The sequence below is a fragment of the Alligator mississippiensis genome, chromosome 12 (assembly GCF_030867095.1).
Source record: "Alligator mississippiensis isolate rAllMis1 chromosome 12, rAllMis1, whole genome shotgun sequence".
Lineage (NCBI taxonomy): Eukaryota > Metazoa > Chordata > Crocodylia > Alligatoridae > Alligator > Alligator mississippiensis.
Genome location: NC_081835.1, coordinates 3,403,079 through 3,419,127, shown reverse-complemented (window position 1 = coordinate 3,419,127; position 16,049 = coordinate 3,403,079). Strand labels below are relative to the sequence as shown.

At 43.2% G+C, this 16,049-nt stretch overlaps 1 protein-coding gene across 2 annotated transcripts in view; it reads right to left on the bottom strand.

Annotated features, from left to right (window-relative positions):
• The window catches only part of ATXN7 (ataxin 7), a 105,644-nt gene that overhangs the window by 72,174 nt on the left and 17,421 nt on the right, over positions 1-16,049 (bottom strand). For both annotated transcript variants that reach the window (XM_059715843.1, XM_059715844.1), the window contains exons 2-4: positions 13,626-13,719; positions 1,044-1,310; positions 461-529 (exon numbers count right to left, since the gene is read on the bottom strand). In XM_059715843.1, the coding sequence (XP_059571826.1) occupies positions 461-529; positions 1,044-1,299 (325 nt within the window). In that variant the 5' untranslated portion in view covers positions 1,300-1,310; positions 13,626-13,719. The remainder of the gene's footprint in view (positions 1-460; positions 530-1,043; positions 1,311-13,625; positions 13,720-16,049) is intronic.

The following is a 16,049-nucleotide window of genomic DNA, read 5'->3' as shown; positions in this document are numbered from 1 at the left end:
TAACATTTCCACTTCCAATGTCAAAGCTGGTTTACCACAGTTTTGGTGTTAGCTGTCATTTGGCTTCTCCTACTAGGCACACTAAAAAATAACCCCAAAACACTGACTTGACTAGGGAAAAAGGCAGATCGATGCACTACTACTGAAACAACTCAGATCAACTCAGACTTTGAGAAAGGGAAGATGTCCTAGGATGGTGGGCACCGCTCCCATAAACATATGGGCCTCATGAAGATGGTTTAAGGCCTGCTCAAAAAAAAAAAAAAAGGTCTGAACAATACTACAATATTTACCCCTGTGCTTCTGAGTAAATTTCTATTTAGTTGCAGCTCCATCTGCTATTCGGGGGCTACAAGCTCCCGGTGCTTGAAGACCCGGCGTTTTTTTCACACGTTCCAAGAACCCAACTACACGCAGCGAAGCCCTTCTGTACACGTTGGTGCTTAAGATTCGCACTCACCTTCTCTGCAAAGTCGCATCGCTTCTCGGTTTTTCCCGTACTCCTTGAAACTTTCTTCCACAGCGGTTCCTAAACAAACGGACCAACAGCAAGAAGTCAGTTTACACGAGGTCCCACCAGCACGTGTGCAAAACCGGTGCGCCGCCCCCAGGCAAGCGAGGCGAGTGCAAAGAGCTTGCACGCTCACGGGTATACACGCGCACGCTTCTCCTACATCCGCTCTCATATAGATAGGAGGTGTGTGGGAGAGACGGGGAGACCCTCCAAGTACACCCCAGGAAGGATCATGCCCGCTCCCAGGCTCACAGGGAGTGCCCCCAACTCCAAGAAGCCAAAATCTGGAGAGGAGGTACCTGTCCCTGGGACTTGTGAGCCGGATTACAGACGGGGAAGGGAGGAGACGGCACCCCGTGACTCTGACACCCTCCAAGGAGCCCGGAGGAGAAGTGGGGGGGTAAAGAGAGCCCGGCCTGGCCCGGTCCCCAGCACCCCCGCGAGCGCAGGGCAAGGGGTGCCGCGGCTCTGGGGGCCCCGGCACACACGCCTCCCTCCGCCGGGATCGCGGGCGCGGCGCGGCGCTCACCGTCGTTCCCGTGAAGTTTCGCAGCGTCCACCCAGTGGCTCCAGGGCTGCCCCAGCATCGCCTCGGGGCTGGGCAGGGACCTGCGCTCCCCGACGGTCGCCATTGCCGCTGCGGGGGCGGCCGGGCCAGGGCCGGGGCCGCGATCGCCGCCGCCGCCGCCGCGCCGGGGCCGCCGCTGCCGCTGCCGCTGCCGCTGGCCGGGCGCCGCCGCGCTGCGCTGCTCCCCTGTGACGTCACCCGCGGCCCGCGCCGACATTCTTTCCGCTGCTACAATGTAACGAGACAAGGCGGCGGCGCTTAAGGTGGCGCCGCTTAAGGGGGCGCCGCCGGGCTCCGCGCGCCCGCCCCACCTTAACGCGCCGGCCCCGGGCTCCGGGGAGGAAGCGCGCAGGAAACCCTCCCGCCCCGCCCCGCCCCGCCCCGGGCTTCGCTTCCACGGGGGCACTGCCCCCGCCTGACACGGCCCGGGCTGTCGCGTCGTGCGCGTGTCGGGCCCGTGGGGTGTTTGATGTGATGTCATGTGGGCTGTCATGCGTGTGTCTGAGTGTGGCGTATGGTGTGGGGAGGTGCGGGGTGTGTTCGTGGGAGTGTGTGGGGGGAGAGTCACAGGTGTTTGGCAATGGCGTGTGGTGTGTGTGTCCGTGCGAGTGTGGTGTACGTGGGGGGGGTCACAGGTGTTTGGGGGTGCAGGGTGTCGTGTGTGTGTGTGTGTGTGTGTGTGTGTGTGTGTGTGTACGCGCGCGCGCGCTGTGGTGGGGGGTGTTGTGCATGTCTGTGCAAGTGTGGTGTGGGGGGCTCACAGGTGGTCGGTGTGATGGGGTGTGGGCTATCGTGCGTGTGTGTACATGCGTGTGCGTGGTGTACATGGGGGGGCTCAGGTGTTTGGTGTGATGGGGTGTGGGCTATCGTGCCTGTGTGTACATGCGTGTGCATGGTGTACGTGGGGGGGGTCACAGGTGTTTGGGGGTGCAGGGTGTCGTGTGTGTGTGTGTGCGCGCACGCTGTGGTGGGGGGGTGTTGTGCATGTCTGCAAGTGTGTGGGGGGCTCACAGGTGGTCGGTGTGATGGGGTGTGGGCTATCGTGTGTGTGTGTACATGCGTGTGCGTGGTGTACATAGGGGGGCTCAGGTGTTTGATGTGATGGGGTGTGGGCTATCGTGCCTGTGTGTACATGCGTGTGCATGGTGTACGTGGGGGGGGTCACAGGTGTTTGGGGGTGCAGGGTGTCGTGTGTGTGCGCGCGCGCACGCTGTGGTGGGGGGTGTTGTGCATGTCTGCAAGTGTGTGGGGGGCTCACAGGTGGTCGGTGTGATGGGGTGTGGGCTATTGTGCGTGTGTGTACATGCGTGTGCATGGTGTACATGGGGGGGCTCAGGTGTTTGGTGTGATGGGGTGTGGGCTATCGTGCCTGTGTGTACATGCGTGTGCATGGTGTACGTGGGGGGGGGCTCACAGGTGTTTGAGGTGATGGGGTGTGGGGTGTCCTGTGCAGGGCTGCCCCTAGGGGTGGGACAAATCAGGACGACCGCCCCAGGCCCTGTAGGCAGTACCATACAGGCCCAGCTGCGCATCACCAGCGCCTCCACGCCCCCCTCCTTCCCCTCACCAGTCCCCAGCCCCACAGGCTGATATGCCCTGGGCCCCGCACACCCCTAGGGACGGCTCTGGGGGTGTGTGTGTGTGTGTCCATGCTAGTGTGGTGTACCATGGGCGGGGGGAGGGTGGTCACAGGTGTTTGGTGTGATGGGGTGCAGGATGTCATGTGCGTGTGAGTGCAGTGTGTGGCCTGGGGTGTCGTAGGTGTTCAGTGTGATGTGGTGTCCTGGGTGTGTCTGTGCAAATGTGATGGGCTGTGGGGTCTCATGGGGCGTTTGCTGTGGTGTGGTGTGTGTGCATGGTGTGCGCTCACTTTGGTGAGCCCGAGTTCACTTCATGGGAAGCTGGGAGAGGTCATGCAGAAAGCAGTGGATATAAGCCCTCCTTTCACAGCATCTGACAAAGTGAGCTTCAGTTCAGGAAAGCTTTCTATATACATATACACACATACTTCAGTCCATCTGTAAGGTGCAAATCTACCCTGCCTTCAGACTAACACAGCTAACCGCATCTCTCAACTCGTGTGTAAACAGAATGCCAAGCCTGTTCACAAAGTGCCTGGGTTTGCCTTTTAATTCACTCATTTTGTAACTACTGTTCAACAGTTAGTTTCAAAAGTCTCTGTCTGGTGCCCAGCCAAGATAGAAGACAAGTAGTACTGGGAGTGACCACCTTTTTGTATGGAAAACTGTTCATCATCAAAAGAGTTTGTCAACAAAATTACGCTTTTTGGATAAACTGAATCCAAATGCATTTTAAAACTTCACTTTTTCCTCTCCTGTGAACTCAAATATTAGTGGCGCGGCACTTTAAAATCATAGGCTCTCGCCTTGTTTAGGACTGTTCTGTAAATGCTTCACCCTATGGATTTCAATGAGATTATTCAAATCATAAAATCACAGAAAAATACTTTTGAAAGGGACTTCAGGAGGTTTTACCTCCTGCCGAAGCCAGGATCATCATCCCTGCTTAAACCTTTCCAGACCAGCACTGGAATCTTCCAGTGATAAAGATTCTGCAGCCTTCTTAGGTAATCTGTTCTGCATAGTTAAGTATAAATGTAACTTGCAAAGATATATACAGATATAGATAGATATATCAAATCTTTGCAGGAAGGGGGCCATAGCTCTACAGGATTGGGGCTGTCTTTTTTTATTTGACAGCCTGTGAAGATTTATTAATGTACCTGTCTCTAACGACTGTAAAAAGTCTTGTGGAAGTCTTGAGACATGGAGGGTTAATCACATGCAACTCTGCCTGCGTGCAACTCCCGTCAAAGAGGAGGGCAGTAATTGTGTAAAGGCAATGCCATGGTACACACATGCTTCAGTGTTTCCAGGAATGTTTTTATTTGTTTTTACTTTTAATCATCTGATTTGTGCTCTTTACTGACTGCATTTCTCCCTGTTTCAATAATAAAAAGTCATTAAGTCCTTTACCTATTCTTAGTTATAGGCATCTTGACTTTCGCGTCTCAGTGCTTCCATAGTAGGTTTGGGTTTATTTGTTTAAAACAATTATTGCCACTCATTTTGTTTTAAATGAAAACATTTTCTTTCTCACTCTCTCAGGTTTTATTCAATTCCTGCTTAAAAAAGAATACACCGAAGTAGACAGGGTCCCTAATAACCCTGCCATACATAAACAGAAGGAAGTTTGTAACCATCAGAATAGCAACAGAAAAGCCTTCCAATAGGGGTACTGAAGGAAAACAACCAAACTAGTTTTACGATGGAGCTCGATACATTTATCAAGGATTCATTTATTTATTTTAAAATTTATCCAGGGACCGGATTTTATGATATGGTTGCCAGGGACACCAGGGAACTGAACTCAGTTTGAATAAGTCAGACTCAAAATTAACATCATAATTTTACAGGCCTAGTAAAGAGTGTCGGCTGAATTTCTGACAGCGTACCAGTCTTCATCTCCTAAACAAGGACAGGTGCTTTGAATGTAGAAAGCAATCTGAGCTTTACATCCATATAAAAGCATTCATGTCCTTTGGCGTAGACATGTCCAGCTGGGTTAATGAAGGCTGTCAGTTCCTTTGGCTATGCCCTAATCCTGCAAACATTTATATATGCCCTTAAATTTATGACCCTGAGAAGTTCCCAAATCAACAGAACTTCTCTAGATCTTCAACTGAAGCACTTATGCATATGTTTACAGGACTGGATCTCTTGTCATTAACTGCCAGCAAATGCTCAGTCGGGAGGCCAATACCATTTAATTAACTACCTGATAGTTCTACTTTTATATACCATAAAATGTACAGACTTCTCATGTAAATGCTGGGACATAAGTGAAAAAGCAAGTGATTTGGGTGGTAATAAATCACAAGTTCTTTCCTGAATGGATGCAAATTTCCTTCGGTCCTGTAAGTCAGGTGGGAGAAAACCCTGGTGCTTTCTTTCAAGCCCAGGCCTTTGAATGTTGTATATAGGGGACCAACACTGCATCCATGCAGAAAGCAGATTCCTCCCACAGGACAAGGCATATTAAATAGAGGATTATATTATTGAAGTTGAGGTGATGGGTTTGGTTTGTTTTTGGGGGGGTGGGGAGGGGGGAGGGAAAAGAAGGGTTCTGTCACAACCGTTATTTTAGTATAATTCTTGTCAGTTATTAAAGCAGCTTTCCCTGCAGTAACAGCAACAAAGAATCCTGGATTGCAAACCACCTTGCTTCCCAATAAACTACAGACAATGCTCCATTAATTGCGTGTAGTAGCTGTCCTCAGAAAATGTTTCCATCATAAATATGATTGTCACAACAATGATACCTTCTTTTACTCCTAAACCTTTACCAGTACCTACCCCTCAAAACCAGAAATGTGAATCCAGGCAAAAGTTTTTTGCTTGAAAAAGTGTCAGAGGCTCCATCCATTGCTATTGCTATTTCTTTTACAAGAAAAATGCTAAGATACTGCAGCGATAGCTGACAGCATAAAACCCTAAGGTAAATGGATCATTTTATCTGTAACTAAGCAGAGATCACTAAAATCAGGTGTTCAAGTAATCTGTTGTTCAGTGACATTGTTTTCTTTTCATAGATGTAGATTTGCCATAATAAACTACAGTGGTGTTGTTGATGTTGTTATCAATATATTGGTAAATTAACCCTATAAGAGCACAGCATTCATAAACTGTCAATGTAGAATGAGATTTTAGAACAAGGAGATATTGCAAATACACAGACAAGTATTTTGTGGACTAAAACCCATAAGTACTGCTACTGAATGTCAGCCCCTAATACTTGACCTTGTACAGTGCTATTTACTATTATGCTTCTCCTTACCACTCCTTTCAAACCAGCTGAAGCTCCTCCTGTTTGAATGCTGTACTTTTGGGAGTAAGTGGTTCTCCCCTCTCCTCTTCATTTGATGACCAGATTCTCAATATAGTGCAGCAATTAGCAGAGAAAGGAGCTGGTATTGAAGAGAAGAAGGCAGAAAACAGGATAGCCTGAGAACTCTGCCATCAAATGATATACTGCTTGATTTATACAGCTGCTGCAATGAGTCGCTTAAGAGAAAACTGGAAGGAGATAGAAAAATGGGGCCCAATTAGTCCTCAAAGTCACTGATGTTTTGCTCCATTCATATTGCATTGAATTTGGCACATGTGGGGGCAAAGCTCAGGAAGCAAAAGAGCTTATAGGTAGTTCCTCCAGGGCTGAGAGGATAATTCAGCCTCTGTGATTTGGGGCTCTCTTGAGACAGCCAGTTGGTGCTAATTGCAATAGTACTTTTTTGCCACAAGCACATCTGTCCATTAGGAAACAGACAAAGACAAGAATGTTTCGTTTTATTTAGGCCAGCAGATAGCCAGCAGATAGGGATCTTGGCCAGCACATGCCTGTGCAAAATCTGAACTGGTGACCTAGAAGTAAAAAGGCTCCTTGTCCAACCTCTGAGTCCTGTGGCTTACCCCAAGAGTATTTTAAGAGTGAGGCCAGCTCAAGGTCCAAGTTTAAGGGTGTTGCCACTACTATCCTTCAGGTCAACACCTATCTGGTCTCTTTCGTAGTCAGGGTTTTAACATGCAACCCATTTTTGCATTTCAAAGTTCATAAAAAATGGATTGTTCTTTCGTCCATTTCTGAGGAATATGCACCAGTTTGCCCAGAAATAAAGCATCTCAATTTTGACAATATTACAGTGATTCTCCAGCCCTTGAATTGCCTATATTATAGTTGCCTGTTTTTCTGCTTGATATGTTGGCAAGAAATGGTCCAGTTATTCAAATGTGGCTACTGCTTTGAAAGTATCTATGCTCAAAGGAGACGAGCAAACACTACATTTTAATGTATAGTTTAAGCAAATACTTTTTTTTTTTGATCGTCCACTTCCTCGCTACTCTCTACCTTTTAACTTTGTTACTTTCTTCCCTCTTTCATCAATAATTTTTATTTGCTGTATACACCCACTCAGCAACCTCATACTGCATGGTAGGTTTGCTTTTACTGTACTGTTCTCCCTCTAGTGAAACATTTTTCCAGTGTGTCATGAATTCATCATTACTCCAGCAGAGGGAGAAGAGTAGCAGCAGAAAGATCAATTCATCAGTTCAGTGGACAAGAGTACTGACTGTCAAGTCAGAAAGCAGGAATAATACGGTCACATTAGAAACTGACTTTACAGGAGCTGGAGGTGGAAAGATAATTTGCTGTCTCACAGCTGGATCATGCAATTTTACGTATGACAAGATGAGAAAGTTACCATTCTTGCATGGGCACTTACTATTTTTCCTTCATCATTTGTAGGGCAATTGCCTTAATGTATAAAAATAGTTTGGAGTTGTACTAAATAGGTCAGAGGGAAAAAATATTCTGAATACGTAATACACCTTGAAAAAGTAATATATATAGATAAAAAACAATTGGAAACAAACAAGCAAGCAGACCAGGGCAGACAGTAGAGTGGCTCAATGGAAAGGGCAACCCTAGAAGCCAATATTCCTTTAAGTAAAGGGAAACAAGGATCAAGAGTAGAGCAGTTCAGACCCTTCAAATGTCTTCTTTGAGGAAGGGGTTTCATAAAGGAAGCAGAACAGCCTAGGAGCTGTGTTTTTTTCAACTGAAGTGTCCCAGAAGTGAGACTGTGGGTGGATGCACATATTTTTTGGGAGGGAGAACAAGAATGGAGGTAAGTGAGCTGACTAAAAGAGAACAAGGGTGAATATCTGAGGAGGGGAAAGAGAGAGGTGGGAAAGATACTGAGGGAAAAGAAGAAACATGACAAAGAATGATACAAGGTAGAAAACAACGTAGCAGAACAAACAAAGTATAAGGGAATGAAAGTAAAGGAGGAAAAAAAGGAACGTCACCCACATAAAATGACAGAAAATGATTTACATGATCTGTAACAGGACAGAAAAAGTGGGATGAAGCATGGAGGAGAAATACGATTACCAAAACAGATGAGACTGTTTTCACTTTCCAGCTGATTAGATACAAAGTTAATTGACAATACTATAATTCAGTACAGTACATAAACAGTGCACATGTTTTAAGATGCAGGGTGTGGTTGTTTGGGGGCACAGCATTGGCAAATAGATTAACAGTCTTCTTCCTTGGATGGGTGTTACTGACACTAGTCATAAGCATGAAAACATTGTCTCTAAAGACCAAAGACTTAAGATCAGACTATCTGTAACATAAGAAAAAAGGATATAAGCCCCCTGGGTTCAGGACTCCTGGCAAGTGTTAGGAAGGGAAAAACCCTGACAGGATGAATCTCAGCTAGAACAACAACTCTGTATATTGCAATTATACAACTTGGTGTTTTGCTTAACAAAAATGTGGCAGTGTGGTTCTTTGAGACCTCTTGTGGCAACAGCAGATCCTATATAAAGATGCACAGAATTTAAACTAGTAGAGGGCAAGAAGCTATTTGATGCCACCAATACTGGAAGAAAGAAAAAGAAAGCACTTGCTGAAAATCTTTCAAGGCTTGCAGGGAAAAAGACAAGGACTACCATCACAACAAAATAAAACTAAGGTATTAATCTTAATTTAAGGTAAATATGATAGGCCTTTTTAAACTATATCATAGAAAAAAATATTCAGATGAAGGAAGGTCTGTTACCAAATGCGAATGAAGATAAAATGCGGACTAATGGCTGACACTGAAGTGAAATCCTGACTTCACTGAAGTTAGTATCAGAACTCCCACTGACGTTTAGTGAGGTTGGGAGCTCACGCTAAACATTTCTAATAGTCTTCTCCAACAAGGAAAAGTAAAGAAGTACTAATTTGGGATACTGGAAAATAATATATAAGGAACAGATATATAGGTCAGCCGGTCTAGATGTTAAGGAAACTATTTAAATTCAATGAAACATTGAACACTGCTGATGAGAAGTCATGAAGATTCATTCAATGGCATTTCTAGAAATTCAGGAAAGCAAGTGAAAAAAGTAAAGAGTAGTTCCATCTGTAGCGTTAACTTCAGCCCCTCTGCTGCAAAAGTAATGGAACATAAGAGGAGAAAAAATTATACACAGGTTGCTTCTCCTCACACCAGGACCAATGGCAAACCTCCCACTTCCTTCCACGTACGTGGGTTTGGCCCCAAGAGGCAAATGGCAGACTTACTTTAAAATAACAAGTCGTATGAAACAACCCTATTGCATCTCTGACAGAATTACAAAATTGCAACCTACTCTTGTGGACAGCTCTGAACATTTGCAGCTTTATATATTTTCAGCACTTTTGAAAATCAGTCCACTCATTTAAATTCCTAAATATGAAGCTTTTATGAGGAGCTGCTATAGATCACCAGGATTGGCAGAAAGAAAAGTTTAGGTGAAATTAGGCTGCCGCCTTTTTTAATTTATTTATTTTTTAAATGTCCCATCAGTAACTATAAATATACCACGGAAGAATCCTGCACTGGCAAAGATGTTGAGTGGATGACTTCATTCATTTGTTCAAGCTATACACTTTCTATGATAAGCAATAAAGGTTTTTTTTAAATATATATTCCAAATTAGTATCAAATAATGTAATCACTATATTTTGGGGGAAAAAAAACATTTAAGCAAGCAGTGAAATCAGTTCCTCCATTACTGAATTACAAAGTGTATCTTGAATTTATAAAGTATCTCTTTTGTAAGGGTTGATGGCATCACTGACATACAAAGCGGAATAAAAAACTTAAGGAATGCAAGGAGCACATCTCCTTTCACTCCCTACTGTCACTCATATAATCAACTCTTATCAAGGAAACAGACCTCTGACATCCTGTGTATCTTGTAAAAATCTTGCCTGTTCACCCTTAAATCATACACAAATATATTTTGGTAATTTGGGGATCTTTTTTTTATTTTTATTTTTTATTTTTAAATTTTATATGAAGTATTGCAATCAACTTCTGAATTGGTCAGTATTTTAGTATCAGCAGTCACCTAGCTAATTATAGAGATGAATTGTTTTTGTCAAAGGAATCAGAGTGGAAAATGATGCTTCAACCTCTACTTTCCATATGGAAAAACATGTTAAAAAACCAAAACATATTTTATAATTAGAGACCCTTCAAATGCCTTCTTGGCATTTGAAGGGTTTCTACATTTCAAATAATTATGGTCAGCATAACACAAACAAAACTGTTCTTTTTAATTTCCCAATTAACTGAACTCCCAACACTGTACAGGAACAGTTTGGCTTCAGTTTATTTCTGATATACCCCTGCCTGGTTTCCTGCAAGCTCACTTGCCTGTCTCTTCAACAACCCACTATGCCCGAGAGCAATCCCAAGGGCTTCCAAGTTCCCTGTTAGCCCACCTGGTACACCACGAAGGACCCAAGGCTTCCATAGTTCCCACATCTTCAACAGCTTGTCATACAGGCTGTCATGGAGCTAAGATCCTGGAGGCTCTAGCAGATGCAGACTGAAATTGACACAATTCTTGTCAGTTTCATAGCTGAAACACCACATTTTGCTGTTTCCAAATTGCAATCCCCCTGGACTTCAGTTCTGGGGGGAAAACATTCTCCCACCCCTCTTTAGAAAAGGAAAACATTCCTAGATTTTTTTTAAAAATATCCCAGCACAGAAAAACTGTTCCTCTCCCAGTTTTGCTAAAATGTAGTAGAAATATTGAAATAGGGTTCCTTAATGATGAATTTAGTATAAGTTATATTTTTACAAACAAAGTGGAAAATGTAAGATCAAAGGCCTGCACACCCTCAAAGCACCTAACCCAATGATTTCCAACCCGGGTGCTGTGGCATAAGATAAACCCAGAGTTTTCTCATAGGAAACCATAGTGTTAAAAACTTTCTGACCTGCTGTGGTCTCTCTCAGTTCTTTGCAACAGAACAATTTCTATAGTCAACACATGAGTGAAAACTAAAAGCTGGCATTTTCTGAGGGGTGCCTTGAGTCTAATCAGGGTGCTTTGAATCTATCAAGTGCTGCCTCAGTCTAAAAAGATTGAGAACCACCGACCTACGCCAATGTAAAGTGAATGTAAAACACTGCCATTCTGAACAGCCTTCAAAACCAATCTGCCCTAATGTAAATAAAAGAATAAATGTGTAGGCCCACTATATACACACTATATTTGTTGGATTCTTCAGTCATTTGAATTTTTTAAATCCTACAGCCAGCAAGAAAATAAGAGGTTCATTTTCCAGTGTTAGCAAGAGAGGTTCATTTTTCTTCTGTTGCTCTGTTGATACAAAATTGGTAATCTCATGCAAAGCAGGATATGGCTATTGACTAAAATGTCCTTCTCACATGCCAGGGTATTCCAATATCCTTCTCTGATTTAAATTCTTGATGACTAATTCATCAAAAATAAATGATTTACCTATAAAGACAGACTTACCAGTATTAACCTAAAAACCTATTCAGGGGTTACATGGTCTCTGCCATGCAACACAAAAGATCAGATTCACTTTGGTAAACACCATAACTGTTACATCTAAGCTGTCCCAAGCAGCATACCAGGTCTCTACAGCTTTACTGTGAAGTGAATTTCTCAACTGGTGAGCCACAAGTCTGCTTTTCTGAATCCACACGCCAGTAAACACAGGATCTTGCAGTGTGGAATCACAGATAATGCTTACACAATGTTTCTTCCCCTGAAATAGCACTGACTTGATATAATTACAGTTTCCAAGTTAAAAGTTTCAATATAGGTCTTCAAAAGGAAAAAAAAAATACTATCTTAACTGAGCGGCTCAAGAGAAGACTCAAATAAAGCAAAAATAATACAGTGACAACCATTCCCCTTTCTTCCTTAGCCCCAATTATCTATGCCACTTAAATAAGTTCTGCTTCTTTCAGCTTTACAGACCAGCAGCATGCTAACTTTAATGGTACTTTCTACAATAATCTATTTTAAAAGGCATAAAAAGCTGCTTTTCACAGCAAATATAAGCCTGACTAGAACAGACTAGACCCCTCAGGTTTGTGCAGAAGAGGCAAATACGAGCTTAGACTGCATTTGTGGAGTTTTTTTTTACCATATCAAATGAAAATACACAAACAAGTAACAGACTACGGCAAGCATACAGGAGGGAGAACAGATGAAGGTAACATGATAAATGTCAAAAGGAATTTAGCACTACATCATCAGGAAGTACTGCAATATCTGATTTTCACCCAATACTATCATTTGCTATGCGTTAGCACAGGGCTGTCTAATTTAGTGGCCAGGGGCTGCACCAGTGCTGGCCAGGGTCCCCTCTTCACCTCCTCGGCTGCAAATTCCCCTGGCACTACATGGGTGGGTGGTTCCCTGACACTGCCACACCAGGCAAGATGGTTGGCCACCCCCACCACTGCACAGGACAGCACAGGTGGGCAGGCAAGCAGCCCCCCTCACTGCTGCACTGCACACAGGCAGTCTCCCCGACCCCCTGTACCTCCTGTGCTGCAGGCTCCTCAAGCATTGCAGGCTGCCCTGCCCCACCCCACCTCCTGGGATAGAGACAGGTAATGAAAGCCAAAGAAGAGAGGGGGAGTCTGGAGATCCCAGCAGCAGAGGTAGAGAAATGAGGGGCACAACTGCCAGGGGGAACCCAGAGGTTGGAAATTAACCCCTTGCAGGTCACATACAGCCCACAGTCTGATGGTTAGGCAGCCCAGTGTTAGCACACCAACTCAAAACCCTAGTGAGAAACTGGGACAACTTTTGGCTGGGTTCTGTACAAAGAAAGGACCAGAAGAGACACCCTATCCCAAAGTGCCTGAAAGCTAAGCATCAGACAAGAGGAAACATACTGATGCAGGGAGACAAGGGAGCACAGTGAGACAACACTGGTCAAGATAGGAGACTGAAACCGTTGTCAGATTTTTTTTAAGGTGTCATCACAGCGCATGAAAACAGGCAGGAGAGAATTTGAATAGCTGAAGAAAATGCAAGTCTCACAAAGTGTAACACAGGCAAACTCACTTACTGTGCCTGGTAACACTACCCACAAACACATCACAATATCCTATGTGTAATGCCTCCAGACCCAGCAGCACTGTAGCTATCTCTGCGTGGTGCTACAAGCAAGGTAATTAAGACTGCTGAGTGACAGTCCTAATTATCTGCCCCATACTACCTAGTATGTCTGCAGTGCCAGGATGGCTATACTGATTTAGCTTCAAGAGTAGCTCAGCATATTTGGAGATGCCTTCCCTAGGCATGGTAAGATATAGCCAGATACACAAACAAGACCTAATACAAAACCCTATTCACCAAGCTACTTGTATGCCCCCACCTCATCCAGATAAAATAAGTTTGATTGTACGTTTTGAGGTCTGCCTGATATATGCACAGCACTCATTCTGGCTGATTGTAAAATCTCTTCTCAATATAGCATGCACTAAACACCTGCAGCTTATCAAAACATCTCCACGCTGCATCTGGTAGTACTTCAGATTTGCTTTGCAACTCTGTTAATATCCTGTTCTTCATGTTTGTCACACCTGAAGTATGTGAATATTATGCTTAAGAAAAAACATAGGTAAGTGTGTCACAGTACCTTAAAAAGTATGGTAAAACACTGGGTTGATATATCAATTGATCTTCATCTGTTTGGATTATGGAAGCTCTCTTGAACATGTATGTGTTCAAATCTGAAAGAGAACAAAAAAAAAAAATACAATAGTAAAATGCTTGCAATCTTGTCTCACTGAAATTCCATAGTTGCAATTTTTGCTTTGACATAAAAAGATGTCCTAATACAAAGCTTTTCCAGCTTTCAAAGATAATTTAGCGGGGGGTTACTATCAGGAACTTTAACTGTAAATAGAGAATGATGCTTTTTGGCATTAGGTACCTCATAAGTCTTTCCTTGATAGCCCAACAGTTACTGAAGCAGTATTTAAACAAAACTCACTGAATTGTCTGGATCCTTTCATCAACCCAGTTTTCATATTAACCTATTACTCTCCATATTAAATCTAGACCGCTATTCCTGAAAACAGCTGCATGGCTGTGGACCTTTTTGGCCATGAAGAATCTGCATCACCAGGTCTCTCCACAATCAGGGCCTCAGTACCTGCTTTAGTGTTAGACTTTTCTACCATACAGTAGAGATCTCCCAAAGGTAGCACAAAAGGTCCACTCATGCACAGCGGTCACCAGCATTTTTATTACCAGGACCTGCAGCTTAGAAATCCAACAGTGATAAGTTACATGTAACATTGTTTATTATGTCATCTCTAATAAAATGAGTTAAAAATGAGACTGATTAGCATATAAAACTTGTCTACATGAAAAAAATGGTATTATTTTACAAATTAAGCTTGTTTTTTAAAACCATTTAATTGAACAAGTGAAAAACACTGCAATTAAAATAAGAATGACAATGCAGAGTTTTAAGACTTTGATGCAATGGCAACTGGGGAGCCAGTGGAAAGATGGGACGAAAAGCATAATATAATAACAAGACAAGGAAATAAACAAGACCTACACTTAACAAAACAGTGTGCCAAATTTTGAACTATGCCTCCGCCATGAAAAAGTGAATGGAAGAAGTGTGTCTACTACCATTAATACCCTTTAATTTACTGTTACAGAAAACAGCAAGAGTAATTTTTCAGTTCACCAGAGCAAAAGTTAAATCCTAGAAGAAAACTTGACCAAACTGGAGTTATGACTGGCAATAAAGATAATCAATTTAAGAGAAAACTTCTTTCCAAGAAAGTTGTAGGTAGCAAAAACCAAAAACAAAGGAAACAAACAAAGCAAACTAAAGAACTGTAAAGTTAGGGTTACAAGAAATTAACATTTGAGAGCACGGAAATTCAACTTCCTGGTGGGCAAACTATTTTACATCCGAGTTCACCGAGGCACCATACCCTAATCTTTTTTTTTTGTTATTTTTTTTGGTGTTTCAAGAATCAAAAATGTGCATCACAGAACATGGTTCTGAAACATGATGCCTTAGTCAGCAAGCATCCAAACTGATACTACTTTAGGGCACGTGTTTACCAAGACATACATAAATAAGACTTTGAATATACATAAAGTACAACTACCCCAATGCAGTTGTGTTTTTAGCCATTCACTATTACAGGAGAGGCCTAATGAGGACTTCAGGGGGGCTGTTAGAGGGGGACCAATTCCACCTATACTTGAAGGGGGCTGCTGGATGGTTTTGTAGGACCTACTGCAGTACAAGAGCAGTTTTTGGGCCATCCTACTTTCCACTGGAGCTGAACCAGCACCTGACAACTTGAGAAGCCCAGAGGCACAAAGATGGACTAAAAAAAAGACGCTATCAAGTTTATAATTTTAAAATCTTCTGAGAGATGCAATTGTTTATATTTTAATAACATCAATAGGTAGAGACTAAATGTTTTAAACAGAAATCTTAACTGGTAGATTCTCAAGTAGGGCCCCAGGGCACCCTGGGGTGCCATGAGATCTTTTGAAGAGTAACATGAGGTGTGAGGAGATGAGCAGATGAGGTTCAGGCTCAGTCCCTGCCTGGCCCCTACACAAAGAGGTAAGCACTGTAATAAGTAAGTTAGTTTTTGAAAGGGGGTGCTGCTCAATTCACAGGAGTTAAAGAGGAGTGCTACAAGTCTGAAAAGGTTGAGAACAGCTGTGGTAGACAGCGGAAGATGTATCTTCATACTTCTGCACTATTCTTATTCATAAAAAAGCTAACTTTCTCCCCCTAACTACTAGGATATTGATACACTATATTGATACATATATTAATGTATTGATACAAACCAAACAAAATGGAATTCTCAATGTAAAAGTACAAGATTTACCTATGAAATAACCCGCAAGCTGATCCTAAACAATTCCAGAGATGCATATAACTTCCCTGATAATGAAAAGACTCAGGATGTAACTACTAATTTATGACTGTCAACAGTTATCAATATTTTTATAACTATCTCAAAATTCATATGCAAATCCTGTAGCAAACTCTTTAAGCACTACAATG